Here is a 27,359-nt window from a genome sequence, read left to right on the forward strand (position 1 = left end):
CTCATCTGTACTTTCCAAGGAGGCCGGGCTGCTGACCCACGTTCCCACACCCTGTGAGCACCCGAGCAGGGGTGCAGATCTAGGAATGGAGTACACTGGGATGGCTGGAGCGCTTGCACCAGTGACCAGGACCAAGGTCGTGTCTGCTGGTGGGTGATGGGGGGAGGGTCAGAAGGCCTCACCGACCCTGTCCTCGGCCCTGCAGGAGGGGACCTCCAAGTTTGCCACCCTGGAGATGAACCCCAAGAGAGCCCAGAGGCGGCCGAAGGAGGTGGTGAGTGTGCCCGAGGCTGGGAGAGGAGGGGCCGCCCCGAGCCCCCGCTCCTGTAGCTGCGCTGCCTGACGTGACCCTTAGACCGACCTACTCCGGGGCCTGGGGGCGCTGCGCCCTGACCAGCTGGTGTCGGGGGACTAGTAACCACCAGAGCAGGCGCCTGGAAGATCTGGGCCCAGTGGGGATTTGGGAGGGGGGAGGGGCCGGGGCCATAGATCTTGGGGATTTGCCAAATACCAAGCCTGCAAGGTGACTTGAGGGAGTTTGGGTCCATGCACGCTGGGAGGGAGATTGGGGGGAACTGGCTAAAGGTCCCCAGGCTGCTCCCAGTGGTAGGCCTGAGTGGGGCTGAGGGGTTTTCAGGGGAGGGGCCTTGCTCATCAGTCCCCCCCCGCCCCGCCCAGTTGTCACAGGGTGTCATCCAGGGCACCGTCCCCTACCTGGGCACGTTCCTCACAGACCTGGTGATGCTGGACACTGCAATGAAGGACTATCTGTATGTGAGTGAGCCCAGGGCCGGGGTCGGGGTGGGGGTCCTGAGCCCCGAGCTCTCAGCAGAGGGTGCACCTCATCTTACGAGAGCCCCCTGGCCGTCCCTGTGTCCCGGGGACACCTGCCCATCTCGGCAGTGAGTGAACAGAGCTTGGTGCCCGCCTGGTGGGGCTCATTAGAGCTGCAAGGGGTTTGACCCAGCAGGACACAGCCCCTCCCTCAGGTGGCGGCCATGGGTGGAGCGGCTGGGCCCTCCAGGGTCAGGCACATGTGGCCAACCTGGCCCTCCTGCCCAAGGCCTCAGTCTCTCTAGCTGCTCTCAGACCCCTGAGCCTCGGCGCCCCTCCCACCCCGCCCCGGCACCCCGGCCCCACCCAGGTCCAGGTGTGTGCTGTGCTGCCCCCTGGTGTGTGCTCTGGGTAGTGCATCCTGAGGCCCGTGAGGGGCGGTCATGGGTTAGGGGACACTTTCTGATGGACGCTGGCCTTGTGCTTTCCAGGGGAGACTGATCAACTTCGAGAAGAGGAGGAAGGTGAGCAGACGCAGCCTCGCGGGAAGGGGGCCCGTGTGGGGGGCGGGATCAGAGAGCCACCTGGCTAGAACGGCTGGCTCCGACCCCTCCCTGTTACATTTTTGGGGAGAGCTGGATACAGAGAGAGGGGGAGCCTTTCCCACGGGAGGATGGGGCAGGAGGTCGAATCAAGGACACCTTCCCGGAGGGGCTGTTTGAACCTGGCTGTGAGGACAGGGTGGGAAGTGGGGACCCAGAGGCTGGCACAGGCCCGGCCAACCCAGACCGTCAGCGTCCTGTCCTCCCCTCTGGCCCCAGGAGTTCGAAGTGATCGCCCAGATCAAGCTGCTCCAGTCGGCCTGCAACAATTACAGCATCGCAGCCGAAGAGCACTTCGGGGCCTGGTTCCGGGCGATGGAGCGGCTCAGCGAGGCTGACAGGTGAGTCCGGGCAGGAGCTGGGGGGGCACACGCGGGCTGCCCCTGGGCAGCTCCGGAGAGCCTGTGGCTGGCGATCCTGGGCAGCCTTGGGTGCCGTCACTGGTGACGGCCGGGCCCCTGGACTCTAGCTGCCGGGCAGGCACCGGGAGGGAGACCCGGGTGCGACTCCCCACAGCCGCCGCTTTGTCCTGTAGCTACTCCTTGTCGTGTGAGCTGGAGCCCCCTTCCGAGTCGGCCAGCAACACCCTCAAGGTCAAGAAGAACACGGCCATCGTCAAGCGCTGGAGCGAGTTGAGTGCCCGGGTGGGCAGGGGCGCTCCCTCGGGGCTCAGGGAAGCTTCGGGCTGCGAGTGGGCTCGGGGGTCAGGCAGCTGGCACTGGGATCCCAGCTCCCCCGCCGACAGCCCTGTGACTGGGCCACTTGCTCCACCCCTCTGGGCCTCAGTTTTTCCCCCTGTGAAATGGGGTGATGCTAAATGATCTGTCGGATGCTGGAGCCAACGGGGTGATTGCCTGAGCACTCGGCACAGAGTGCAGGGGACAGGGGTGGGCTGTGTCCCAGAAGAGGCCTCCCCTAAGTCAGCCAGCCCTTCCATTGCAGCCGCCAGGCCCCCAGCACGGAGCTCAGTACCGGCAGCAGCTGCCACTCCAAGTCCTGTGACCAGCTCAGGTGCGGCCCCTACCTCAGCAGCGGGGACATTGCCGACGCACTGAGTGTCCACTCGGCCGGCTCCTCCAGCTCCGATGTGGAGGAGATCACCATGAGCTTTGTCCCAGAGTCCCCTGACGGCCAGGAGAAGAAGGTGACTGCCCCACCCCCTCCCTGACAGCCCTTCTCAGCCCTTCCTAGGGCCAGAGTTCCCCGCTGCACACCAGAAGCCCCCGGAGCTGGACAGTGGCCCGGGGCTTCCGCTGATCGTGCCGTCCCCGCAGTTCTGGGAGTGCACCTCCCAGTCGTCCCCGGAGACCTCCGGCATCAGCTCGGCCTCCAGCAGCACCTCGTCCTCCTCAGCCTCCACCACGCCCGTGGCCACCACGCGCACCCACAAGCGCTCCGTGTCAGGGGTCTGCAGCTACAGCTCCTCCCTGCCCCTCTACAACCAGCAGGTGGGCGACTGCTGCATCATCCGGGTGAGCCTGGACGTGGACAACGGCAACATGTACAAGAGCATCCTGGTGAGCTGGGCGGCGTCCCCGCGGGCCCCTCACTCTGCCGGGCAGCAAATCCGTATTGAACACCATGGGTCACCCCTGCCCTCCCAGAGCTGGTCTCCTGGTGGGTTGGGAAGGACAGAGGGCCAACCAGGGAAGGGAATGAAAACAGCTAGTGTGGGCTTCCCTGGTGGCGCAGTGGTTGGGAGTCCGCCTGCCGATGCAGGGGACGCGGGTTCATGCCCCGGTCCGGGAGGATCCCACATGCCGCGGAGCGGCTGGGCCCGTGAGCCATGGCCGCTGAGCTTGCGCGTCCGGAGCCTGTGCTCCGCAATGGGAGAGGCCACAGCGGTGAGGCCCGCGTACCGCAAAAAAAAAACAACAAAAAACCAGCTGTGTGTCAATGGTGATCCGTGCTGGGGTGGTGGACTAGGGGTTTACAGCAGCAGTGGGGCAGGACCTCACCCATAAAGGGCCTGAGTGTGGGGGGAAGGAGGGAGCAGCGTGCAGCCTCCCAGGACAGGAGTGTGCCTGGGGCTTGGAGGAGAAGCAGGAGGTCCGCAGTGAAGGAGCAGGGGTCGGGGGAAGAGTAGGGCTCAGCAGAGCAGGCCAGCGTCAGGGGCCTGGATCTCATGTGAGACAGGCGGGAGCACTGTTCGTTGGAGCACAGGAGGGGCAGCAGTGACTTCCGGCCTCTCCGTGGGCGATGGGCTGGTGCCGGCAGATGCAGGGCGGCCAGTTAGGAGGCGGCGGCTGCAATCCAGGGCGGGTAGCAATGGCTGCACCAGGCTGGTGGCCGCGGAGGTGGCCGGCAGTGTCAGACACCGGGGATCGTTGGAGGTGTCGAGATCTTGCCAGTGGGAGTTGCCCACAGACACTGTGTATGTTGGGGAGGGGTTGGGGGCTGGGGGGACTCCTCTCATCCTCCAGAACTCAGGCTGCCAGTGAGCCATTTGCACCCCAGAATCCTCCCACACTGGGTCAGATGCCCCATTAACACTGTCACCTGTGTCACCCCGAGTCTAAGGCCCGCCTGTGCTCTGGCCCTTGGGGTCGAGGCAGCAGGGCTCGGTCTGCACTCTCCACCACTGCAGCCTCCAGCCAGTGGAGGCCTGGCACGTAGGCGGCCACTGGGCATCCAGCCAGCTGCTCCTCTCTCACCTCCAGGGCTGGGACTAGATGCCGTCTGTACCCAGGTGCAATGATACCGTTGTCCCGGATGGGCAGGGTCAAGGGGGACGGTTAGGGGGAGCAGCCCCGGGGGCAGGCGGTTGCCCTAGGTGGTGTTGGGAGGAGGTGGCAGGCTTGCAGGAGTTGGGGGGTAAGTGATCGGGTCCATGGAGGCCTCCCCAGAGGGGCAGGAGAAGGAGGCGCAGCCCCCCTGGACCCAGCCTCGGGTCAGAGGCCGTGAGCCCCTGTGCGCACAGCGCCGAGGCAGCTCTGTGGGCCCTTGGCTGCTACACCCCGGACCCTCAAGCTACACCAGACCCTTGCCCTGATGGCCTGTCCCCCACCCCGTCCAGGTGACCAGCCAGGACAAGGCCCCAGCTGTCATCCGCAAAGCCATGGACAAACACAACCTGGATGAGGATGAGCCAGAAGACTACGAGCTGGTGCAGGTTATTTCGGACGATCGAAGTAAGTCAGGGCCGGTCAGGCGGGCGCTGGGGCCGCGGGACAGGGAGCACCGTGCCCCAGGCCCACCACCCCGGAAGACGTGCCACCAGGGTGGGCGTGGGCTTTGTCCACACACAGACCTGCCTAGGGGCAGCTCTGGATGCCCCCAGTGTCTCCTCACTGGCCCCTGGTGGCTGCTGGGCCCTTGTCCCTTGCCCTTCCGTGGCCGTGAACAGTCAGTGGGAGACCTCGTTCAGTGCTAGCATCGTTGAGGAGGGGAGAGAAAAGGCTTTTCTCCTGGGGCCAGGCAGCCAGATGGCCGAGCCCACAGGCCGTACAAAAGGGCGTTTTCTGGCTAAGATGGGAAATGAGTGCTTCAGAAAAGATCACGACTACCGTGGATTAAAGCATCGAATTTGTGAAAATCCGTGAACGTGTGACACTGTCTTAGTCCGTTCTGGCTGCTATAACAAAACACCACCACTGGTGGCTTCTAAATGACAGAGATTTATTTCTCCTGGTTCTGGAGCTAGAAGTCCAAGATCAGGGTGCCAGCATGGTCAGGTTCTGGTGAAGGCCCTCTTCTGGGTTGCTGGCGGCTGACTCCTCACTGTGAACCCAAATGGTGGAAGGGCGTGGGGAGCTCTCTGGGGTCCCTTTCATAAGGGCACGAATCCCATTCGTGGGGCTCCACCCTGATGACCTAATGGCCTCCCAAAGGCCTCACCTCCTAATCCCATCACATTGGGGGTTAGGATCTCAACAAATTTAGAGAGGACACCAACTTTCAGCCCATAGCAGATACTAAACACAGAGGCTACTAGGGAGCAGCTGGGTATTCTAAAAACTGGGAAGGGAAAGGATCAAGAACAAGCGCAAACTTGGAACCAGACAGCTACGGCTTGTAGACCTCGGGCAAATTCCTTAAGTCCTCTGTGCCTGTTTTCCCATCCCCACAATGGAGATAAAATAGGCAGTGAGTTGATCCATATATACATGGATTATATGCTCATGTGTGTACGTGTGCCGTAGACGTGCCATAACTGCAAAGATTATCATCACTCTTTCCTTTCCCATGAGCTGATCCCGCATTCACAGCCATTACCCAGACAGTTAGCAATGACCCGCCACGATCGCCAGAAGTTCTTTTCTAAATCCTCTCTTACCTTGTTGCACCATTTTGGTGAGGTAAGCAAGGCAGGTGGGACCCCCATCTTACAGAAGAGGAAGCCTGAGACCTAGACAGGTTGAGGACCAGAGTAAGAGCCACACGATGGAGCCCAGAGCACACATGTTCCAGCCCAGCAGTGGAGAGTAACAGGCTCAAGGCCAGAGGAGAGGGTGGGAAACAGAGCCAAGAGCAAGTACCTGCTGGGATCCTGGCACCCTATGAAACCCTGTGCAGGAGGCCTGGGGCAAAGCCCGCCCTTAACTTGGCCCCAGAGCCCTTGTCCTGAGTTGTGCAGGATTCGGGGGAGGTGATCTAGGTTCTAGAAAGCTTATTGCAGCTGGACCTCCCGATCAGTGAAGGCAGCAGGGGGCAGGATGGGATGACCCTTTGCCAGCTGCAGACTGAGGTGGGGCTTCCTGGAGTCGGAGTCCTTTTTATTTTTATTTTTATTTTTATTTTATTTTTATTTTTGGCTGTGTCAGGTCTTCGTTGCTGCGCACAGGCTTTCTGTAGTTGTGGCGAGCAGGGGCTACTCTTTGTTGCGGTGCGCGGGCTTCTCATTGCGGTGACCTCCCTTGTTGCAGAGCGCGGGCTCTAGGTGCGCAGGCTTCAGTAGTTTTGGCACTCAGGCTCAGTAGTTGTAGTGCATGGGCTTAGTAGTTGTGACGCGCAGGCTCTAAGGTACGCGGGCTTCAGTAGTTGTGGCGCGTGGGCTTAGTTGTTCCACGGCACATGGGATCTTCCCGGACCAGGGCTCGAACCTATGTCCCCTGCGTTGGCAGGCGTATTCTTAACCACTGCACCACCAGGGAAGTCCCCAGAGTCCTTTTTGTTTTTGAGTTCCTTTTTTCTTTTTTTTTTTTAAATTAATTACTTATTTATTTTTGACTGTGCTGGGTCTTTGTTGCTGCGTGCGGGCTTTCTCTAGTTGTGGCGAGAGGGGGCTACTCTTTGTTGTGGTACGCAGGCTTCTCACCGCGGTGCCTTCTCTTGTTGCGGAGCACGGGCTCTAGGCGTGCAGACTTCAGTAGCTGCGGCACACGGGCTCAGTAGTTGTGGCTCGCGGGCTCTAGAGCACAGGCTCAGTAGTTGTGGCGCACGGGCTCAGTTGCTCCACGGCATGTGGGATCTTCCCAGACCAAGGATCAAACCCGTGTCTCCTGCATTGGCAGGCGGATTCTTAACCACTGTGCCACCAGGGAAGTCCCTCAGTGCCTCAGCAGAGTCTGTCCCAGGCAGGTGTCATTAAGGGGGGTCCTTGGTGGTCCTGGAGTTGCCTTGAGGGGTCTCAGGTGTCTGGATCAGGCCTGCCCTCCTGGGGGCTCTCAAGTGGTGGGGTGTCCAGTGGGGCCCGCATAAGCACAGCTGACCCTCTGCCCCTCCCCGACCAGAGCTGAAGATCCCTGACAACGCCAACGTGTTCTACGCCATGAACTCTACTGCCAACTATGACTTTGTCCTAAAGAAACGGACCTTCACCAAGGGGGCAAAGGTCAGGCATGGAGCCAGCTCTACCCTCCCACGCATGAAGCAGAAGGGACTCAAGATTGCCAAGGGCATCTTCTAACTTGTCCCTAGCTGGCCAGCCACAGAGCCGCCCTTTCCAGGGTCTAGCTGGCTGGGCAACTAAGCACTTACAGACTACAGTGGCTCAGGCCAGGTGGGCACCTGCGCCCAAGCTGCCAGCCCAGGCCACCCCCAGACTCCAGTTTCACCCTGAACCTCTCCTGCTGCCGGGATTGATGCCTGCCCGTCGATGGCTGACCTGGCCTCCCCTGGACCACTCGCTGCCTAAGGTGCCTTCTGCTCTCTGGAACCAGAGGACGAGCTGACTTTTGCCAAGGAGCGCTGCCAATGGGCAGGGAGCCCTGCATGCCGCCGGGCACTGCCCTCCGTACACTTCCCTCACACCTTCCCAGGTGTGGGCCACTGCCACCTGTGCCCATGGGCACCCCAGGGCACTACTCATCCACCGGGTCTGACCACTGCAGTTCTCTCCTCCCACCATCGTGGCCTTCCTCAGGCTGCACCAAAGATTCCATCATCAGGGCCAACTGAAAGGGAGGGAGTCTCGCCCACTGCCCACTCCAGCCCTCCCCTGGCAGAGGAGAGAGACACCCCCTTCACGGACCACACTCTTAACCGGTGAGTGAGGACGGTCTCGGCCAAGTCCCACTGATGTCAGATTTCGTGACACTGCAAGTGCCATCCACCACTGTATCCTGGGCTTTACGAGACCACACGAGACGGGGATTGGTGGGAAAGGAGGGTTTCGGGGGGAGGGGAGGGGGATTGAATATTTGTATAAAAGGTGAAAAAAAATGTTTACCAGTTGGGGAGGGGCAATATTTATTTGTTGTAAATAGCAAATGCTAGACTTGAATATTATATTAAAATCCTGTTTCTACTATAGCCTGGGAGCTGTGGTATTGTTCTTTCATTGCCTGTGCTCATTGAAGTGAGATACAGACTCTCACATTCCATGTTCAAATAGGAAGTCTTGCAGGGTTATTGGTTTATTTTACACAGGAAATAAAGAAGGGCAGGAAAAGCAAGAAGGGCCAGCCCCCCTTCTCTGGCTCACTTAAGGAAACAGAGAAGTCCACCTTTCACAGAGCAGATGTTCACTTCAGTATCATTAAACTGGGCCATGAGCTGAGACAGCCCCTCAGAACCCCTGGTATTTGAATTTGGAAGCGCTTTCACACGGCATAGCAGCAACCTGTGGAATTCCAGTGTTTTTAAAAACAACGTTTTGGGGACTTCCCTGGTGGCGCAGTGGTTAAGACTCCGCACTCCCAATGCAGGGGGCCCGGGTTCGATCCCTGGTCAAGAAACTAGATCCCACACGCATGCCGCAACTAAGAGTTCGCATGCCACAACTAAGGAGCCCGCGTGCCACAGCTAAGACCCAGTGCAACCAAATAAATAAATATTTTTTAAATAAATAAAAATAATGTTTTTAACAGAAATGGTGGAGTAAAGATCAGTCTCTCCATGGAAACAACAATGAAGCTGGGGGAAAAAAACTATCAGAATCAACAATTTTGGGACTCTGGAACCTCATCAGACACAACAACCAGGAGAGTGCTTGATGAAGGGTGACGGCTGCTGAACTTCAGCTGTTAAGGAAATCTCTGTCAGGTCACACACTGACCCCCTGAGACAATGGGGCAGAAGCTGCCGTGACTACACAACAAGGAATATAGGCCTTGCAAAAACAGTTTGGGAGAGTCACTACAGAAACGGAAGACGGCAGCCCTCAAGCCACAGAAGCGATCCCTGAGGAGGGGGAGAATCTGATTTCCAGAGTTACGATATTATAATTCTCAATATCCAGGTCTCAACAAATCACAAAGCGTATCAAGAAACAGAAAAATAGGGCTTGTTCACAGGAAAAAAAAAAAAAAGAATTGGACAGAAACTATCCCTGAGGAGGCTCAGACATTAAAATTACGAGTCAGAGACATTAAGTCAGCTGTCTTGAATATGTTCGGCGAGCGAAAAGGAGCCACGGACAAAAAAACTGAAGGAAATCAAGAGAACAATGTACGAACATGTAGGGAATTTAGTAAAGAGATAGAAATTATAAAAATAAACCAAGTGGAAATTCTGGATCTGAAAAGTACAATAACTGAAATGAAGAACTCACTAGAGGGGTTCAGTGGCAGATCTGAGCAGTCAGAAGAAAGAATCCGTGAACTAAGGCAGTGGACATTATTCTGCCTGAGGAGCAGAAAGGAAAAAGAATGAAGAAGATTGAACAGACCCAGAGGGACTGTGGGGACACCATCCAATGTAACTGCATATGCATAAAGAGAGTCCCAGAAGGAGAGAGATTATTTGAAGAAATAATGGCTGAAAACATCTCAAATTTGATCAAAGACATAAATCTACACATTAAGAAGCTGAATGAACTCCAAGCACGATAAACTCAAAGAGAGCCACACAAGACACATTACAACACAACTGTTGAAAGACAAAAAGGAAATCTTGAAAGCAGCAAGAAAGAAACAATCACGTGCAAGGGGTGGGGTGGGGTCCCTCCACAATAAGATTAACAGCTGATTTTTTTCATTAGAAACCATGGCAACCAGAAGGCCGTAGAGTAACATAGTTAAAGTGTTGAAAGATGAGAATTCCCTGGTAGTCCAGTGGTTAGGACTGTGTGCTTCCACTGCAGGGGGCACAGGTTCAATCTCCAGTCAGGGAACTAAGATCCCGCATGCCAAGCGGTGTGGCCAAAAACAATAGAAAATAGAGTGTTGAAAGAAAAAGAATTCTGTATGTAGTAAACTCTCCTTTAAGGATGAAGGGAAATTAAGATGTTGCCGGATAAGCAAAGTTAAGGCAGTTTGTTATTAATAGTCCTGCCTACAGGGAGTGCTAAAGGGAGCCTTTTGGGTTGAATGAAAGAGCACTAGACTGTAACTCCAAGCCATGTGAAAAAGTAAAGAACACTAGGTGAGGTAACTAACAGGTAATTCTAAAAGCCTGTATTGTTGCACTTTTGTTTGTACCTTTTCTTTTTTTTTTCTATATGACTTAAAACGCAGATTCATAAAACAATAAGTATAAGTGTGTTAATGGGAACAGGATGTATAAAGACATAACCTGTGACAACAACCACATAAAGGGGGAGGGATGGAGATCAGAGGAGCTGCATGTTCGTATACTACTGAAACTAATTTGGTATTATTCAAACTAGACTGTTACGAGTTTAAGATGTTCCTTGTAATCCCAAAGGCAATCAATAAGAAAATATTTTTTTAGGAATACACAGGAAAGAAAGGAATCAAAATGGTGCACTATTAAAAAAAGATCAACCAAAGGAATTCCCCAGCGGTCCAGTGATTAGAACTCTGCACTTTCACTGCCGAGGGCCCAGGTTCAGTCCCTGGTCAGGGAACTAAGATCCCACAAGCTGCGAGGTGTGGCCAAAAACAAAAATTTTTTTTTAATTAAAAAAAAAATCAAATCCTTAAAAAGCAATAGTGGTGGAATTGAGGAACAAAAAGTGTAGAAGGCATACAGTTATACAAACAAATAGCTAAATGGAAGAAGAAAGTGCTTATCAGTAATTACTGTAAATGTAAATGGGTTAAACTCTCCAATTAAAAGTCAGAGTGATAAAATGGATTTTTAAAAAGCCTGATCCACCTATCTACAAAGGTATGAAAAAGTTGAAATAAAGGATGGAAAAGGATATTCTGTGAAAATAGTAAACAAAAGGTAGCCGAACGGCTATGTTATTATCAGACAAAATAGACTAAGTCAAAAAGGTAACGAGAGAAAGTATATATCGCTTAAAGATTCAATCCATCAAGAATATAGAACAATTGTAAACATATACTCATCTCCAAAACACATGAAGCAAAAATGGACGTAATTGAAGAGAGAAATAGACGGTTGGAGACTTCAGACCTCACTTCCAATAATGACTAGAACAACCAGACAGAAGACCAGTAAGGAAACAGGGCTTGAACAACCCCAGACATCAGATGAGACCTAGCTAACGTGTATAGAATATAACAGAGAACACACCTTCTCAAGAACATGTGGCGTGTTCTCAAGCATAGACCACGTATTACACCACAAAACAAGTCTCAGTAATTTTTAAAAGATTAAAATCATACAAAGCATCTTTTCCAATCACAGTGGAATAAAGCCAGAAATCTACAGGAGAAGAAAGCTGGAATACTCATAAATATGTGAAAATTAAACAACACACTCTTTTAACAACCAGTGGGTCAAAGAAGAAGTCACAGGGATATTAGAAAATGCCTTGAGATGAAAGGAATCAAAACCAATGTACCAAAAACTTATAGATGCGGCAAAAGTAGTACAAAGAGGAAATTTTACTCCTGTCAATGCCTACATTAAAAAATAAGATTTCAAATCAGTAACCTAACTCTACACCTTAAAGAACTAGAAAAAGAGCAAACTAAACCCAAAGCTAGCTGAAGGAAGGAAATAATAAAGATTATAGGGGAGAGAAACGAAACAGAGGAGTAGAAAAACAGAGAAGATCAACAAAACCAAAAGTTGGTTCTTTGAAAAACAATCAATGAAATTAACAAACCTCTAGCTAGATTGACTGAAGAAAAAAAAGGGGAAAAAGACATTCAAATTACTAAAACCTGAAACGAAAGTGGGAACATCACTACCAACTTTACAGAAATACGGATTATGAGAGAATACTGTGCACAATTGTTCGTCAACGGTATGCATAGGAATATTATTCAGACGTAAAAAGGAATGGAGCTCTGATTCATGCTACAACGTGGATGGACCTTGAAAACACTGATTCCACTTGTAAGAAATATCTGGAACAGGCAAATTGATTGGAACAGAAAGTAGAAGAGATTACTGGGGTGGAGGTGGAGGGGGGGGAATGGGCAGTTAATGGGTATAAAGTTTCTATTTGGGGTGATGAAAAATTTTGGAAATAGTGGTGATGGTTGCACAACAGTGTGAATAGAATTAATGTCACTGAATCATACTTTTAAAAATAAAATATTTGGGACTTCCCTGGTGGTCCAGTGGTTAAGAATCTGCCTTGCAATGCAGGGGACGTGGGTTCGATCCCTGGCCGGGGAACTAAGATCCCCACATGCTGCAGGGCAACTAAACCTGTGGGCCACAACTAGAGAGCCTGCGTGCCGCAACTACTAAGCCCGCGCGCTCTGGAGCCTGCGCACTAGAGAGAAGCCCGAGAGCCGCAATGAAGACCCGACACAGCCAAATAAATAAATAAATAGTAAATCTTTAAATAAATAAATAATCTATTTAATAATTTAATATTTAAATAAATGTTTGTTTATAAAATTCACATTTTTATGTTATATATATTTTTATCCCAGTTTTTAAAAAAATAACTTCCTCCCAAGCTGCTTTTCTTTTTTTTCTTATTGGCAAAATATTTTTTTTAAATTAATTTTTATTGGAGTATAGTTGATTTACAATGTTGTGTTCGTTTCTGCTGCACAGCAAAGTGAATCAATTATACATATATCCACTCTTTTTTAGATTCTTTTCCCATATAGGTTATTACAGAGTACTGAGTAGAGTTCAGAATGCTATACAGTAGGTTCTTATTAGTTATCTGTATTATATATAGTAGACTGGGATTGACATATACAAGCTGATTTCTACAGCTTTCCAGGAAGAGGGAGCATTTTCTCCTTGTCCTGTTAGAGTGTCTTGACCACCAGTCTACCACTTGTAGATTTCAAGGTCAAACTCTGGAATTTCATCAGCAGTAACTGGGGAGAAATTGTCAACAGATCAAAAAGTGCAATGTGGGAAGGAACGGGCCAGGGGGTCATTATTATCCAGTGGCCTATGGACAGCAGGGGACTCTGCATCCTCCAGGGCCCTGTGATCGACCCTTGATCTCCTGGAATCCTTGCCTCTGACATCAGAATTCCTTTTCCTGCTGGTTTCACGTCCAGGAGAAGTGTTTGTGATGCAGCTTTTAAGGCTGCAGCTGGGCCTCGTTCCTTAAGCATTTCTGCTCTTGTGAACTAGAATTTCCAGCAACTCTAGGATTTTCTGCAACTCTTCACACAATTGATTTCACCCAGAAACTCACTAGAAGGCGTCCTGCCTCTCTCTGTCTGGCATGTGGTGGCCACTCATCCGGGCTGGCGTCTGATGAATCCCGGGTGAGTGCTGGTTTGCCAGGGTAAGGAGACTGATTCCTGCCAGTGAAGGACCCCTGCATTGTCCCTCTCTAGCCAAGATAAAGTCAGAGGCCGTGTGGTTCTGAGGTCCACCGTCTTACACAATCACCAGTTTACAAAGGCAGTTGTGTTGGTACTATGTCCTAAAGGCTAGCTGGGCCGGAGCCCTTAGAGCTTGCAGAGTCCCCCAGAATGGCTGCGTTTTTTTGTCCAAGTCTGTGTTGTGGTTATGTCACGGGGCGGGGGGTTGTTTGAACCTTTCCCGCGGGGAAGGTTGAAAGATGAGGCATGGGGGCGGGGAGGGGGGATGCCCCCAAGACTGCCAACCCACAGACACGCTTGGGCACAGCCTTGCCAACGACATACTGAAGCACCACGTCTCGTCAGGGTGGTAAACAGACTCTGACCTGAGCTCACCTGCGCGTTCCCCCGGGGCTTCATCATGAGAGGAGTTAAAGGGTTACCACTTGGCCCATCAGGGAGCCTCCAGGACTCTGGACAGGCCTCTGGCCCGCACCTTGATATTTTCAGCTTCATCCCCTGGATAAAGCCTGGAAAGGCAAGAGCCAGACGAATTACGAGGCGTCTCCCCAAGTTGTCCCGACGGCTGCGGGCGTCACCCAGACACACAGCAGGGCTCGCCCCTGCCAGGGAGGCCCGTGCAGCCTAGGGACTGAGCACACACCTGGATGCCGGCCATTGTGATGTGGCCCGGCCCAGCCATCCAGGGACGTGATTTCCTGAATGATGGGCACAACTGTTCTCTCCCCCAGCAAGGGAGAGAAGTACCGTGTTGCAGCACTGTCCAGGCCCAGAGGAGGCTCCTGAGAGCAGACCCAGCAGGTAGAAACACTTACAGAAGTCACGTGCGTGCAGAGCAGGGATACATTGCATCCTTGGGCTCCATCGGCCGAGAGCAGGGCTAGTGACCGGGAGAGCCCACACCGCAGCGAGGGGCTGTCTCCTTCCGTCTTTTACACCCGACCAGGCCGGGAAGCCCAGAGCCGCCAAGGTGGTCACAGGCCAGCCTGGGGTGACCCCTGCTCCTCGGGGGGCCAGGTTTGCCCCCTGTTCAGCTCTGCTGCGTGGGGCTGCAGGACTCGCTGCCCGGGCTCAGCCTTCCATCTGTTGCTGGAGAGGGAGGGTGGCCGGCTGACCCCCGGTGCTACTGCACCCACTGCCCCCACCCCCCACCCCCAGGCTGAGCTGCTCAGGACTCCGGAATCTCTGATCCCTCACCCCCACCCCACAGTGACTGAAGAATGGAGGGGAGCGGGGAGAGGAAGCCCCAACATTGTTGCAAGCACTGGCTGTGGAGTCTCTGGGTTTGAATCTTGCTCTGATGACCTTGGGCATGTGCCTGGGCTAGACTCCCAGAGGTGGAGATGACCCCGACTCTGACCTCTGCCTCCCCCCCGCCGACTCTGCCAGAGACATCGGGCACTGCCCAACGCCCAGTTCTCTTGCACCCTTTGCTTCTGATCCTTCCAGTGCAATGCTTTACCCTCTCACTGACTCGCATCCCGCTGGAGGCAGACTGTAGTTAGAACACAGAGGCCCCTCCCCGCACCCCACAGGACCTGGCCGTGGCTGGGCTCCACTGGTCCAGAGGCGGCCACCGCCTGCAGAGCCCCGCCCCTCGGAGCCAGCAGCCTTGTGTGGAGGGATCCACGCCAGAACCCCAGTCCTGGCCCTGACGCTTCACTTCTTTGAACCTGTTTCCTCCTCTCCAAAATGAGGATGGTCCTGTCGGCTTCCTGGAGCTTGAGGGCTGACAGATCAGGGTGAAATGCTTGGGCCGGGCTCCTGGTGCTGTTATGAGAGCTGAGGGCCCCCCTTCCTCCAGCTGGGTCTTGGGAGCAAAAAGAGATGCCAGACAGAGAGGGATGAAGCTTTATTTAGGAAGAGCTTGGGAGGGAAGGTGGGCCATGGGGTCACACCCTGTGGCCTCTGGAGGCCAAGGACATTAGAAGCCCATGACTATGGGCATCTGAGCCACCTCAGAGTTGCCCGCGGTGGGCGCGGGGGTGGCCTCAGAGTCGCCCGCGGTGGGCGCAGGGGTGGCCTCAGAGTCGCCCGCGGTGGGCGCGGGGGTGGCCCCCTCGCCGGTCACCGTGGGCAGTGCCTGGTAGGTCACGGTCCAGTACTGCAGGTAATCGGCCCTTAGGTGCTGCTTCATGGAGCTGCCATCCATCTTCTTGTTGATTTCCAGGTAGTTGCCACTTTCCAGGGTGTAGGGATCCCAGTGCGTGGGCACAGGCGAGTGGCCCATGTTAGGGTCCCTGCAGAGTGAGAAAAAAGGCTGGGTAGCTGGCTGGGGCCCAGGGGCTCACGGCAGGCTGGAGACCCAGGTCCCTGGCCCGGCTCTGCCCCGGCTCTCCTGGGCAGTTCTCCACCCTTTGCCCCGTAAGCACTTCCCTGTCTCCTGGGCACTGGCTGGGCACGTGCGCATCCTGAGGCCCAGCCAGGAGCTCTGAGCCTTACACAGACGGGGGTACCGAGGCTCAGGGAGGTTAAGTGTAAGTGAGGGAACAGGGACTGGACCCCAGCCCTGCAGGGCAAGGTGGCAGGAGGCCACCCTCACCACTGCCTTACCCAGTTCTGGCAAAGTTGGTCCAGTAGGCGATCATGGCCTTGGAGACGGTCCTGTCTTGGGGCCGGTAGCCCAGCGGGGTGGCAAAGGGCTTCCCGAAGACGTACTGGAGGTCGTCTGCATGATCAGCCCCCATCCAGCGGGGGTAGGTGGGCATCCGAGACGGTTGGGAGAATAGGTAGCTGTAGGTCTTGGCGCTCCTGAGGAGGGCAGTGGAGACCACCCACGTTGGCAGGGTGTTCACCTGGGGCCGCCCGCCCCGGAGATGGGGCCCCAGGGGAAGGCCATGGGGAGAGCAGGGAGGGGTCTGGGGAATTCCCACAAGACTCAGAAGGGGAATTCCCTGGTGGTGCAGTGCTTACGACGCAGCGCTTACACTGCCGAGGGCTTGGGTTCAATCCCTGATCGGGGGACTAAGATCCCGCAAGCCACGTGGTATGGACAAAATAAATAAATAGATAGATAAATAAATATAAAGTATTTTTTTAAAAAAGGCTCAGGAAGGATCTGGATCATTACATCTGGGGGAAGGAAAGCTGTGGCCAAATGTATAACTTCATGGGTTCTACAATTTCAATTGTATTTATTCTTCGCCTCCACCAAACATAGGGAGGCGTCTTCCTTTCATAATTCAGTATCAAGAAAGGTTGTTTTTGTGACTTCCGTGGCGATCCAGTGGTTAAGACTCCACGCTTCCACTGCAGGGAGCACGGGTTCAGTCCCTGGTCAGGGAACTAAGATCCCGCGTGCTGCACGGCACAGCCAAAAAAAAAAAAACAGATTCTTTTTCTCTGCAAGTGAATTTGTATTCTTGATTTGATTGGACAAGGTAGTATATGCCCTCAGATGTTTCCCTTTTTGCTTTGACTGATAGGAACCTCAGAGCTAAATTTATTGCAAAGCTTTCATCCCAGACTTCTAGGTGTAATTTTATCTTTCTGCTTTTTAAGCATTCCTAACTTGTTTTTTATTTTCACCGGCTATTATTATGTGGAGGTTTTTAATGTGGCCACAGGCTTATTTTGAAAGTTGGCAAATTCGAAACCCACAGCAGAGAACATCACCCAGTGTTGCCCTCCTTCTACACAGCATGAGGGATGGAAGGCAGACTCAAGGACTTTGCGATGGGGAGAGCTATGGGGTGTGGGAGAGCGTGCAGGGCTGCACTGGGCAGAGGCTCACAGGAGGGTTTTGTAAAGCCCTCAAGGCTGGGAGGGGAAGAGGGGTCCTCTCAAGCCCCGTCAGGCCTGGTAGATGGTGCAGGCACAGGCGGGGACTGAGCATGCCCTTCCCAGGCCTCTCGGACACCTGGGAGCCACCCACCTGCCAGACCTCGCTGGCAAGGTGCGTGATCCCAGGTGGGCCAGCCCCGCGCCCCCCTCCTCACTTGGCGTTGGTCTTGTGCTGGGCCACGGCAGTCTCCGTGGGCATCAGGAAGAGGATGTCGGTCTCCAAGTGCACCACGGTCTTCTTCTTGTTCTCCTGGGACGAGTCTCGGGCCCAGGGCTTGGTGTAGAAGTCAAAGGTGGCGTTGGCACCCCTGGGCCCCTTGGTGATGGTGAACCCGCTGACCAGCTTGTAGAAGTCCTCCCTGCAGAGTCCAGGCTGACACTGGATCCTCCACCCCATGCCCACAGGAGGATATCTGCACCCCTATGCCACAGAAGGCCACGGGCGACCCCCCCCCATCCCTGCCACGGTGCTCCCTTCCTCATTCTGTCGATGCCTCCCCCAGCTGCCCCGGGGCACCGTCCCTGTGCCACCACCCCCCTTACTCTGTGATGGCCCGTTTGTCCTTGTTGATGGCCGGCATCTCCACGCTGGCGAAGACGTGGGCGTCCATGTCGTTGGTGCCTGCTATGTAGTCAATGTCCGCAGCGTTGGCGTACAGGTTGATGGGGTCACTGGGGAGGAAGTCTCCGTCGACGACAGGGAGGAAGCCCAGGTAGTTTACCAGGGGGTCTGGGGGGGAGCGGGGGAGAGCAGCAGGTTTTCACACCTTCCGGTACCCACCTGCCCTGCCCCTCAACCTCCGGGACAGGAGCTGACTCCATCCTGAGGCCGCGGTGGAGATCTGCCTCCTTTGATGGAGACCAGGGCTCCTCGCGACTGACATTCGGGCCCGATCGTTCTGTCGTAGGGGCCGCCCTGCACAGTGCAGGGTGTTCAGCAGCCTTCCTGGCCTTGACCCACTGGACACCAGGTAACACCCTCTCCCCAGCTGCGACCACCAAAAGTGTCTCCAGACTGCCACGTGTTCCCCGGGCACAAAATCGCCCAGGTTGAGAACCACTGGTCCAGGGACCAAGACTGTCCTCTCGCTGCAGCTGATGTCCCTTTCCTGTCCCTCTTTTCTTGCTGGGCCTAAATCAGGGGGGAGGAAGACCTCGAAATCATTGAGGGGACCGATGGAGAAAGAGTGCCCCCTCTCCGCGCTGGGTTCCAGTGTGTTAGCCGGAAATGGCGCGAGACCCCTGAACTGGCCCGGAAAGGACCGTATGGCTGGCTTAGGGCAGAGGGTTGTCCTGCCTTCATTAGGCCTGGCCCGTTTTCCCTCCAGTGCAGCTCAAAAGGAAATAGAGTCGCATTTCTGCAAATCCATGGGTATTGCTACCAGGACACCAAAATCCAGGTGCTCAAGTCTCTTATATAAAATGGTGCAGTATTTGCATATAACCTACCCACGTTTACCTGCGTACTTTAAATCATTTCTAGATTACTTATAATACTTAATACAATGCAAATGCTATGTAAATAGTTGTAAATGCCATGCACACGTTATGTGAATAGTTGCCAGCGGGAGGCAAACTCAAGTTTTGCTTTTGGGAACTTCCTGGAATTTTTTGTTTAACGTTTTCCATCTTCAGTTGGTTGACTCCCCAGATGCGGAACCCTCAGACATGAAGTTGGTTTGCATTTGGGGCCATGTTTGCTTTGGTTTCATTTTGCCTAGCACTTATGGTTTAATTCACATTAGGTAAAATACAAACGATGGGGTCCCATCATGCTTTGCCTTAGAAGAAGGAGCAAGAGAGAATTCTCACCTACTGGGCTGATGAGACTGACACTCATAGGATTTTGCTGCTGGGGTCGCCCTGACCTTCCTGGGGTACAGAGTAGCAGAGCTGGAAGGGCCAAATGCTACAGCGGGTGTTCAGGAAATGTTGTTGAACGAATGAGTGGAGGAAAGAATGAATGTTCGTCTAGTATAGAGGCTCTTGGTCTGGGGTCCACGAGTCTGCCAAAAATTGTGTACAGATGACTGCACATGTGTGCGTTGTTGGGGGAATGGAGACCAAACATTCTTCAGCTTCTCGAAGGGGTCGTGACCCACCGAAGACAAGAGGAAAGAACGGCCCCTCCTCCCCTTACGGCCGAGGCCACTGAGGCCTGCAAGGGCAGTGGTGGCAGCAGGCTGCCTGGGGACGCCAGCGAGCTGGCGACAGAGCCAGGATCAGACCTGGCGCCCAATGTGGAGCCCCCGTGTCCCCCGCCCAGCAGCCCCTACTCACACTCCATGCCTGCCAGGGGCAGCTTATAGGCCAATGTCAGGGCACGGGGGTCAGTGACCTTCAGACACCTGGCCATCCTGCCAGTATCGTTCAAGGGACAGCCCACCTTCTCTGCGATCTGGGGGTTGGGGAGAGGCGGTGCTCAGGGCAGAGAACACGGGGTCCAGGACAGAGAGTGGAAAGGAGGAAGGCTCCTCCCCCCCCCCACAGCTCCTCCTTTTACCTTTTTGGCCCAGAAGAGGGGGTTCTTCTGGATGGCCCAGGGGCACAGTGCCACACCACTCTGGCTGATGGCTCTCTTGATGAGGCCCTTGTTGTAGGGAGAGAGGGTCTGCAATACACAGAGGTCCTGTCACCAACCTCGCCCGCCCCCGACCCCCGTCTCCAGGGCTCGGCCAAGGACACCCCACACGTCAGCTCCACCCCCCCTACTCCCTATCTGCATCACCCCCTCCCACACCTTAGGGGTCCCCAGACCTGCAGAGAGACGCTGGCCCCTCCGGCTGATTCCCCAAAGATGGTGATGTTGTCAGGGTCTCCCCCAAAGGCTGCAATGTTCCTCTTCACCCAAGCGATGGCCATGTGCTGGTCCCGAAGGCCATAGTTACCTGGGGACAGGGCAAGGGCCTTCAGCGGGGACCCTCGGCCCAGACCGGGGTGCTAGGGGCCTGGCCCACACAAGGTGCGCTGTCCGTGTGGGTGGGATGAGCACGTCCCTGACTGTGCGGAGACCCTCTGGAGCCCCAGGATGTTACGTCCTGCAGCGTCCCCAGGAGGCTGGCGGGCTGGGAGCTGTGGGAGCGGGTCCCAGGCTCGGGAAGGGGCGCGGAGGGCCAGGGCCGCTCAGCTGTCTCCCGCTGGGCCACACTCCCTCTCGTCTGTCCTGGGGCTTCCGCATCCCGAGTCACTGCCTCGGTGACCCAGCCCCTGTCTCTTTCACTTGCCTCCCTGCCCCTCCCCGCGGCGCTCTCTGGGTCTGGCTGGCAACCTCTTCTCTTTGGTTACAGCTGTGTCTCACGGTCCAGCTCGAGCTCCCTCACTCTGCAGATAGGATTCTGGGCCTTTCTAGGGGGATGTCAGGAGTTGTTTCAGAGCAAGGGTTGCTGAGGGGCGTCCCCGCTGGGCTCAGAGCTTAGGGGCTGGGCACGCTCACTCCCACACCCAGTGCCCCGGTGCCCGGCGGACCTGGCAGGTTGGAGTCTCCCGTGCTGAGGAAGCCCAGGGGGCCGACGCGGTAGTTGAAACTGACCACGATGACGTTGCCCCGAGTGGCGATCTCCTCCCCGTCGTACAGGTAGTTGCTGAGAAAGTTGGCCCCTTGGCTGGACCCCATGAGGAAGCCACCTCCGTAGATCCAGACCATGACGGGCAGGTTCCGGGAGACTGAGGGGGTGGGGAGCAGGCCCGGGGATCCCAGATGAGCCCCCTCCCCGCTCTGTGCTGATGTCAGGGAAGTTCAGCTCTGAAGCCCCCAGACACAACCCAGGGGCAGGGACCGGGCCTCTGGCTACTTGGGGGCTTCCTGCAGGGCGAGGGGAGCTGGAGGGTGTGTGGGGAGAGCAGACCTTCCTTCCTGCCCTGGGGGACCCAGATGTTGAGGTAGAGGCAGTCCTCTTTCCCGTAGGTGCTGTCCTGGGTGATGGTGGCCTGCAGGCATCGCTTCTTGAAGTCCTTGGCCTTCAGGGTTCCTGGGGACGGCCGGAGGGGTTGGGGTGAGGACGGGCCCACCAGCCACAGGGCCTGCCCCACCCTCACCCACTCCCACCTTGCCAGCCGGGGTGTCGCTGTGGGTTCTCCAGGGGCTTGGGGGCGGCGGCATAGGGGATGCCCTTGAAGATGTCGACATAGTTGCCAAAGAGGCCCAGCTTCTTGTTGACTCCTTCCACGAAGCCGCCCTCCGTGTACACGGCACCCAGCTGGGATGGGAGGCGGGAGATCAGGGGGGCTTGGGCTGGTCAGCCCCTGGGGGTAGGGAGCCCACCCACAGGCCCCGGGTGCCCAGAGGCTCCCCAGAGACAGCTTCAAGGAGGGGCCCATCTGCACCTGAGACCGAGGCCCCTGCCACCTGCCACCATTGCTTGAGGAGGGGACTCACTCCCCACGCGCCCCCTGGGTGTCCTGCTCCCTGAATCTCAGAGGAGCCTGGTTCAAGCAGTGTGTCCTCAGGAAAGCCTTCCAAGAAGGCCGGGACAGGTGGGGTGGAGGTTTGGATTCTTGCTGTGGCCGCCTGTGCCCTTGAGCCTCAGTTTCCCCTCCTGTAAGATGGGTGACGACAGTATCTCCCTCGTGGCCCGTTTGCTTGTCCAGCTGCCAGCAGTGACAGGTGCACCGTGGACACTGAATGTTTCACGCCCAGCCGTGCGCTCCCTGAGCGCTCCCTGGGCCCGTCTTTCTCCTCCGCTCATCTCCCCCAACGGTGTCCCCTCAAGTCCTCACAGCCCCTGTGCTCCAAGCCGGGAAAGAACCCTGCCCCCCAAGGCCGCTGGCACCGCTGCTGCATATCCAGCCCTTGTGCGGAGCCGGCCCCCCGCGGACCAATGCGTCCAGTCCTCACCAGCATCCCGGGGGCTGGTGCCCAGCTACCCATTGTTCCTGGAGGGAACACTGAGGCTTTCCTGTTTGAAGTCACCGCTGGGAAACTGTCTGAACTCAGAGCCGGCCCTTCTCCCCTCCCAGCGCTTCACCCCGTGGCCCAGGGTGAGCACAGGTCCATGCTTCCTGGCTCTCAGCTGCACTCGGTTCCAGGTGGGCAGGGGCAGGGCAGCCCCACGTCCCAGGCCTGGCGGGATCCCAGCTGCCCTCTGAAGTCTATGCTGAGAGGGGCCCCCTGCCTTGCTGGGTGGGGGTCAGGCGGGCTGGAACTGGAGAGGAAGGGGCTGGAAGCAACACCTGCCGGGTGCCTGGGGGTTGGGCCCAGGCGGCAAGCCCAGGCTGGCCCCTGTCTGTCTCTCTCCCCGCTTCCTGTCCCGGAGGAGCCTCACACACCCCCGGCCTCGAGGCATTTTTCCTGATCAGCCTCCCTGGCTGCTGGGAGAGGGCACGGGCCAGGTCAGCGCCTGGCGGGGAGCAGCTCAGAAGTGGCTCTGTGTGACTGAGATCAGCCTGAGGGCCCCGGGGAGGGGCAGGGCATGGGGACCCTGGCCATCCGTCGAGGCCGGTGGGGAGGGGCGTCGCTGGCTCTGGAGCAACATGGAGGGAACCAGGGCCCCCTCAGCACCTAGAAAAGAGCTCCCCCTGAAGGAGAGCGACCTTCTCTCGGGGGCAGACGGCGCCTAGAACGAGGCAGCAGGGGTTCGAACCTCGGGACGGCAGAGGGTGGAAAGAGCAGGGCCTGAGAGAGCAGCTTGAAGGGTGGCGGGACCCGCATGGTGCGCTCTGCGAGTGGCTGTTCGCTCCGCCCTGGAAGTGTTTCCCCGCCCTGTGTCCCTCACGCTGCAGGAGGGCAGTGAGGGAGCTCAGACGGTATGGCCGCCCCAGGAGGGTTGGCTGGGCCTCCTGACTCTCACTGGGGAGGGGAGCTGTAGCAAGCAGGCGGGTGGGGGACCGGGAGATGGAGGTTACACTTCAAGCCAGACTCCAGGGTTGGACTAGCCCAGGTTCCAGGCTCCTGCTCAGCCCCTGTGGCTGTGTGATGTTGGGCAAACCCCTTGTCTGCTCTGGGCCCCTGTCTCCCCTTCCGGAAAAGAGGGACAACGTTGACATCTCTAGAGGGGGGAAGGAGCCAGAGGGGTGTTGTGGGTCAGGTTGCTGACTCAGCAAATAAAAGTTCAGGCTGCCCAGTTACACTTGAATTTCAGATAAATAATGATTTTTTTAGTGTATGTCCCAAATATTGGGTGGGACATACACCAAAATGACTCGTGGTTTATGTGAAATTCACGTTGAATTGGGCACCCAGTATTTTATGTGGCAGCCTGAGTCATCCTGCGAAGGGCAAAACACGACGTGCAGAGTAAGCGCCCGGGAAAGGCTGATGTCGGGTTCTCTTTCTCAGTCTGGCTCTTTCTGCCAGTGACTCTGCCTGTCTTCCCTCGGCTGGGCCCTGTCCCCAGTTTCCATGTCTGGCTCAGCGGAGGAGAGAGGGACCCCGTCCCCTGGCCCGACCCCTCTGCTGGGCTCTCGCCTACCTTCGCCGCACTCGCTACAGCCAGCCAGCAGGCGAGGCCCAAGACCACCGGCTCCCAGCGCCCCATGGTGTGTGGCTGCCTCTCCGTGGCCCTCGCTCTGGGCCTGCGGTATTTATGGGCCTGGAGCCAGCCCAGAGCTGCCTGAGGGGGACCCTTTCCCCCGCCTCCTACCGTTACCCTTTCCTCCAGGCTGGCCGAACGCCAGGTGGTGTAGCTGGGGTCAGGAGGCACCTGCTGTTTCCAGCCGGGGTCGGGCTGGGCCAAGGTCACGTGCAAACACGCATATATACGCAAACACACACACACACACACACACACACACGTGGGGACAGTCCATCTTTCCCAGGGTCAGCTGCTGCCCTGTGACCTGGTCCCCACAGTGCACCTGTGCAGGTTACTGCCTACCTGGGAACAGAGGCAGATGGCACGGGTGCAGGGGGTGTGGGGAGGGCTGGGGCTTGGCTGGGTGCTAAGTGCGCTGCATTCTGGCGCCTCGACAAGGGCTTGCTTTCGCTCCTGGGGAAATGGGCATGCTGCGTCCCCCTGCCGTGCCTGCAGCTCAGCAGTGGGCGCTGATAGGCGACTGGGTGCGTGATTTCTGGGATAGAAAGGGCCACGGGCTACTGGGCAGCGGCTGGCTGTGCGGTTCGAGGTGGGGTGGGGACCTGAGCATCATGAGGTGGTCCCGCCCTCCAAGTGTGGGGGCTTCTCGCTGTCAGCAGCACAGTCCTGGGAGGGCAGGACGAGAGATCCAGCCCAGCCTTGAGGGCTTCCCGGGGAAAAGGAAGGGCCGGGCTTTCTGGCCACAGGGAACCTGCAAATACACAGCTGTCCATCTGTCTGTCTGCCTGTCCGCCTACCATTTCCTGTGCCCAGATTTTTTGTGACGCAGAGTGAATGGAGAGAGGCTGGAGAAAGGTGGGGAGGGGTGGGCGGCTGCAGGTGGGAGGGAGTCAGGACACTGGGAAGAAGAGGCCATGCAGGCTGGGCTGGCGAGTGTGGGGCCGGGGTGCAAAGGTGTTGAGGGGTGCTGCCAGTGACAAGGAAAGGCACTTGTCGACTCACACCTTTGCCCTGCTCCTGCAGTTCTAAGAATCTGTTCTAAAGGAGCTAATTCTAAATAGGGGGGAGGGGAACATGCCAGGACGTTCCGTGCAGTGTTATTTATAGTAGCCGAGGAGGAAAGGAAGGGGGCAGGAGAGGGAAGGGGGCCTGCAGCTCACTAATGGGGGTGGCTGCCTCTTCATTTAATAGCGAGGGCCTCACGTGGTCCTGCACAGAGTAGGTGATCGATAGACACAGGACGAGCATGCCCAGAAGTGCCTGGGAGAATCTAACACTGTCTGTCCAGTAAAAAAATCCGCCCCGGCTTCCTGGCTGGGTCTGTCCACTGTGTTCATTGCTTGACCCTGTGTTAGAGACCAACCTCTCAGCTGAAAGCTTTGGCCACTGGCTGAGGTCTGACAGAGAGCCTCTCCTTGACCAAACTACTCAGGCTCCCCGACCTCTTCTTCAACTCTGCATCGTCCAGTTTTAGCAAGACTCTCGCTAAATTGCTTTAACCGGAATGCCCCACCCTCCATATCTGCCCCGCCTTGATCTCTGATTGGGGTCCCCATCCTCTGCCGTCCCCCTCACCGATGATCGCTGACCGCCCTGGTCTGTCTTCAGCAAGAATCCTGTTAGGTCAGTCTCTCCGGAAGCCCCCTCTCCCCTGGTGTTTCCTCTTTTTTTTTTTTTTTTTTTTTTTTTGCGGTACGCGGACCTCTCACTGCTGTGGCCTCTCCCATTGTGGAGCACAGGCTCCGGACGCGCAGGCTCAGCGGCCACGGCTCATGGGCCCAGCCGCTCCGCGGCACGTGGGATCCTCCCGGACCGGGGCACGAACCCGTGTCCCCTGCATCGGCAGGTGGACTCTCAACCACTGCGCCACCAGGGAAGCCCTGGTGTTTCCTCTTAGTAAGTTTCCATCCACAGACTCTCTCTCACCCTTTGTTTGGCTAGGAAACCCCACTTGCCCAGGCTGTATTTGGACTTGAGCTCAGATCTATATGGAAGTCTCTCTTTCCCTATTGCAATAATCCTGAATAAAATCTGTTTTGGGGGATTACCTGGCGGTCCAGTAGTTAAGACTCCACGCTTCCACTGCAGGGGGCCTGGCTTCCATCCTTGGTTAGGGAACTAAGACCCCACAAGCCATGCGGCGCGGCCAAAAAAAAAAGTCTTCTTACTGCTTTAACAACTGTCCAGCTGTGTGTGTGTGTGTGTGTGTGTGTGTGTGTGTGTGTGTGTGTGTTTAATCATTTTTACTGGAGTGTAGTCTGGTTTTTCTTTGACAGATCTCCCAAGAGCCCTGGGACTCTAACCTGGAAGAGGGGCTGGCCTGCGTGCCTGGGCCACCTCGGTCCCCCTGCTGTGGATTGTGTGGGATTTGCTGTGCATGGCCTCGGCTGTAGCTCTTTCCTCTCTCAGGCAATCTTCTGACTCCTTGGTTCTCACAAAAGAAAACTGGGAAAATCAGACAAAACTTGGAGCAGTGTGGTTGTTACCTATTATGGTAATTTGGTGGAGAAAACTTAATCCAAATGTCTGAACTGGGAGTTTTGAATCCTGGTCCATGGACCTGTTAGGAAGTTTAAGGACAGGCCATGGGAGCCTGGATGGCCCTGAAACTTGATGCACATATTTGTGAGGAAGCATATTTTCCTTCAGAAAGACTCCATGGTTATCACTGTATGCTCGGAGCATCTGTGACCTTCCAAAGAGTCTAGGTTGGAAGTATCAAAAGTTCTGAATTGGTATAACTGACAAAGTAGAAAACTGACGAAATTGATTTAATGGCACAAATACTTTTTAAAAATGTTTTTCTGGGCTGGAGCACATTCTGTAAGGGCAAATGCACCTGTGTTAACATTTGCAGACGTTGTAAATCAGACAGACACAGGTCCAACCCTGACACTGCCACTCGATAGCTGTGGGATCTGGACACGTGTCTTTACCTCTCTTAACTTCCCCACTGATACCTTTGCTCAGGGAACGATGTCTGAGAGGTTCATAGCACAATAATTATCAGGGTCTACTGTTTACAAGGTGCTCAAAATGAACATTTAAAATTTGTTTTCAGGCAGAGAAATGTCCATTTTAAGTTGTAGGGAACCTAACTATATCAGTAGATGTTCTAGCCACAGAGAAAACAGTTACTTCAAGTGAGTTGGAGGCGTGACTGTGTGTTCATAGCAGCATTTATCCTAAGGAGAAAGCAAGTGCAACACAATCTTAAATGATCTTTGATGGTCATATTATTTTATCAAAGATTACTTTATATAATTTATCACTTGTTATTTAAATTTGTATATTTGATAATTTATATGATCTATTATAATATTTTCTATTTTGAAAATATATGTATGTTATAGGAGAAAAAGTAATTATGCTAGTGGTGTAAGATTTTCAGCATAGGTGGAAAAAGAAATGAGTAAGATCAGAGAGGGACTTTCCTGGCGGTCCAGTGGTTAAGACGCTGCACTTCCAATGCAAGGGGTGTGGGTTCAAGCCCTGGTCGGGGTACTAAGATCCCACATGCTGCGCAGAGAAGTAAAACCTTATAATCTTACATTTTCATTGGGAGATATCTATATGAACTCATAACTTATTATTATTATTTTTGGGGGGGTAAAAAAGTGTCCATTTCCTAGCTCTGTGTAATCCAAAGCCCTAGAGGTAAAGAAAACCCAGGAGCAACAAGCACCCCCTGGTGCCCAGATTGGGGTGTCTAAACACCATTT

General features: G+C 55.3%; 2 protein-coding genes across 13 annotated transcripts in view; one reads left to right on the forward strand and one right to left on the reverse strand.

Annotated features, from left to right (window-relative positions):
* Positions 1–27,359, forward strand: part of LOC137227292 (ral guanine nucleotide dissociation stimulator) — a 66,799-nt gene that overhangs the window by 38,850 nt on the left and 590 nt on the right. For 6 of the 12 annotated variants that reach the window (XM_067742832.1, XM_067742831.1, XM_067742826.1 and 3 more), the window contains 8 exons: positions 206–274; positions 679–774; positions 1,266–1,298; positions 1,596–1,717; positions 1,912–2,007; positions 2,319–2,520; positions 2,651–2,893; positions 4,393–4,507. In XM_067742832.1, coding sequence (XP_067598933.1) covers positions 206–274; positions 679–774; positions 1,266–1,298; positions 1,596–1,717; positions 1,912–2,007; positions 2,319–2,520; positions 2,651–2,893; positions 4,393–4,507 — 976 coding nt within the window. Of the gene's footprint in view, positions 1–205; positions 275–678; positions 775–1,265; positions 1,299–1,595; positions 1,718–1,911; positions 2,008–2,318; positions 2,521–2,650; positions 2,894–4,392; positions 4,508–7,048; positions 9,082–13,187; positions 13,450–25,913; positions 27,349–27,359 lie in introns of those variants that run through there. The other 6 variants (XM_067742836.1, XM_067742835.1, XM_067742824.1 and 3 more) reach the window with 4 other exon arrangements.
* CEL (carboxyl ester lipase) lies at positions 15,260–23,640 on the reverse strand. The gene is made up of 11 exons (XM_067742853.1): positions 23,575–23,640; positions 21,213–21,363; positions 21,013–21,135; positions 20,633–20,830; positions 19,925–20,055; positions 19,671–19,778; positions 19,448–19,565; positions 17,711–17,897; positions 17,323–17,526; positions 15,938–16,135; positions 15,260–15,624 (listed from the first exon to the last, which is right to left on the reverse strand). Exons 1-11 carry the CDS (start codon positions 23,638–23,640, stop codon positions 15,309–15,311), a joined length of 1,800 nt encoding a protein of 599 aa, XP_067598954.1. The 3' UTR covers positions 15,260–15,308.

The sequence above is a fragment of the Pseudorca crassidens genome, chromosome 7 (genome assembly GCF_039906515.1).
Source record: "Pseudorca crassidens isolate mPseCra1 chromosome 7, mPseCra1.hap1, whole genome shotgun sequence".
In the NCBI taxonomy this organism is placed as follows: Eukaryota; Metazoa; Chordata; class Mammalia; order Artiodactyla; family Delphinidae; genus Pseudorca; species Pseudorca crassidens.

Coding starts and splice junctions, on each gene's coding strand:
- CEL (XM_067742853.1), bottom strand. CDS start 23,640: ATGGGGCGCTGGGAGCCGGTGGTCTTGGGCCTCGCCTGCTGGCTGGCT. Junction 17,527..17,710: donor GACAAACGGGCCATCACAGA/GTAAGGGGGGTG, acceptor TGGACTCTGCAG/GGAGGACTTCTACAAGCTGG. Junction 16,136..17,322: donor CAGCACAAGACCAACGCCAA/GTGAGGAGGGGG, acceptor TGCCCTCCTCAG/GAGCGCCAAGACCTACAGCT.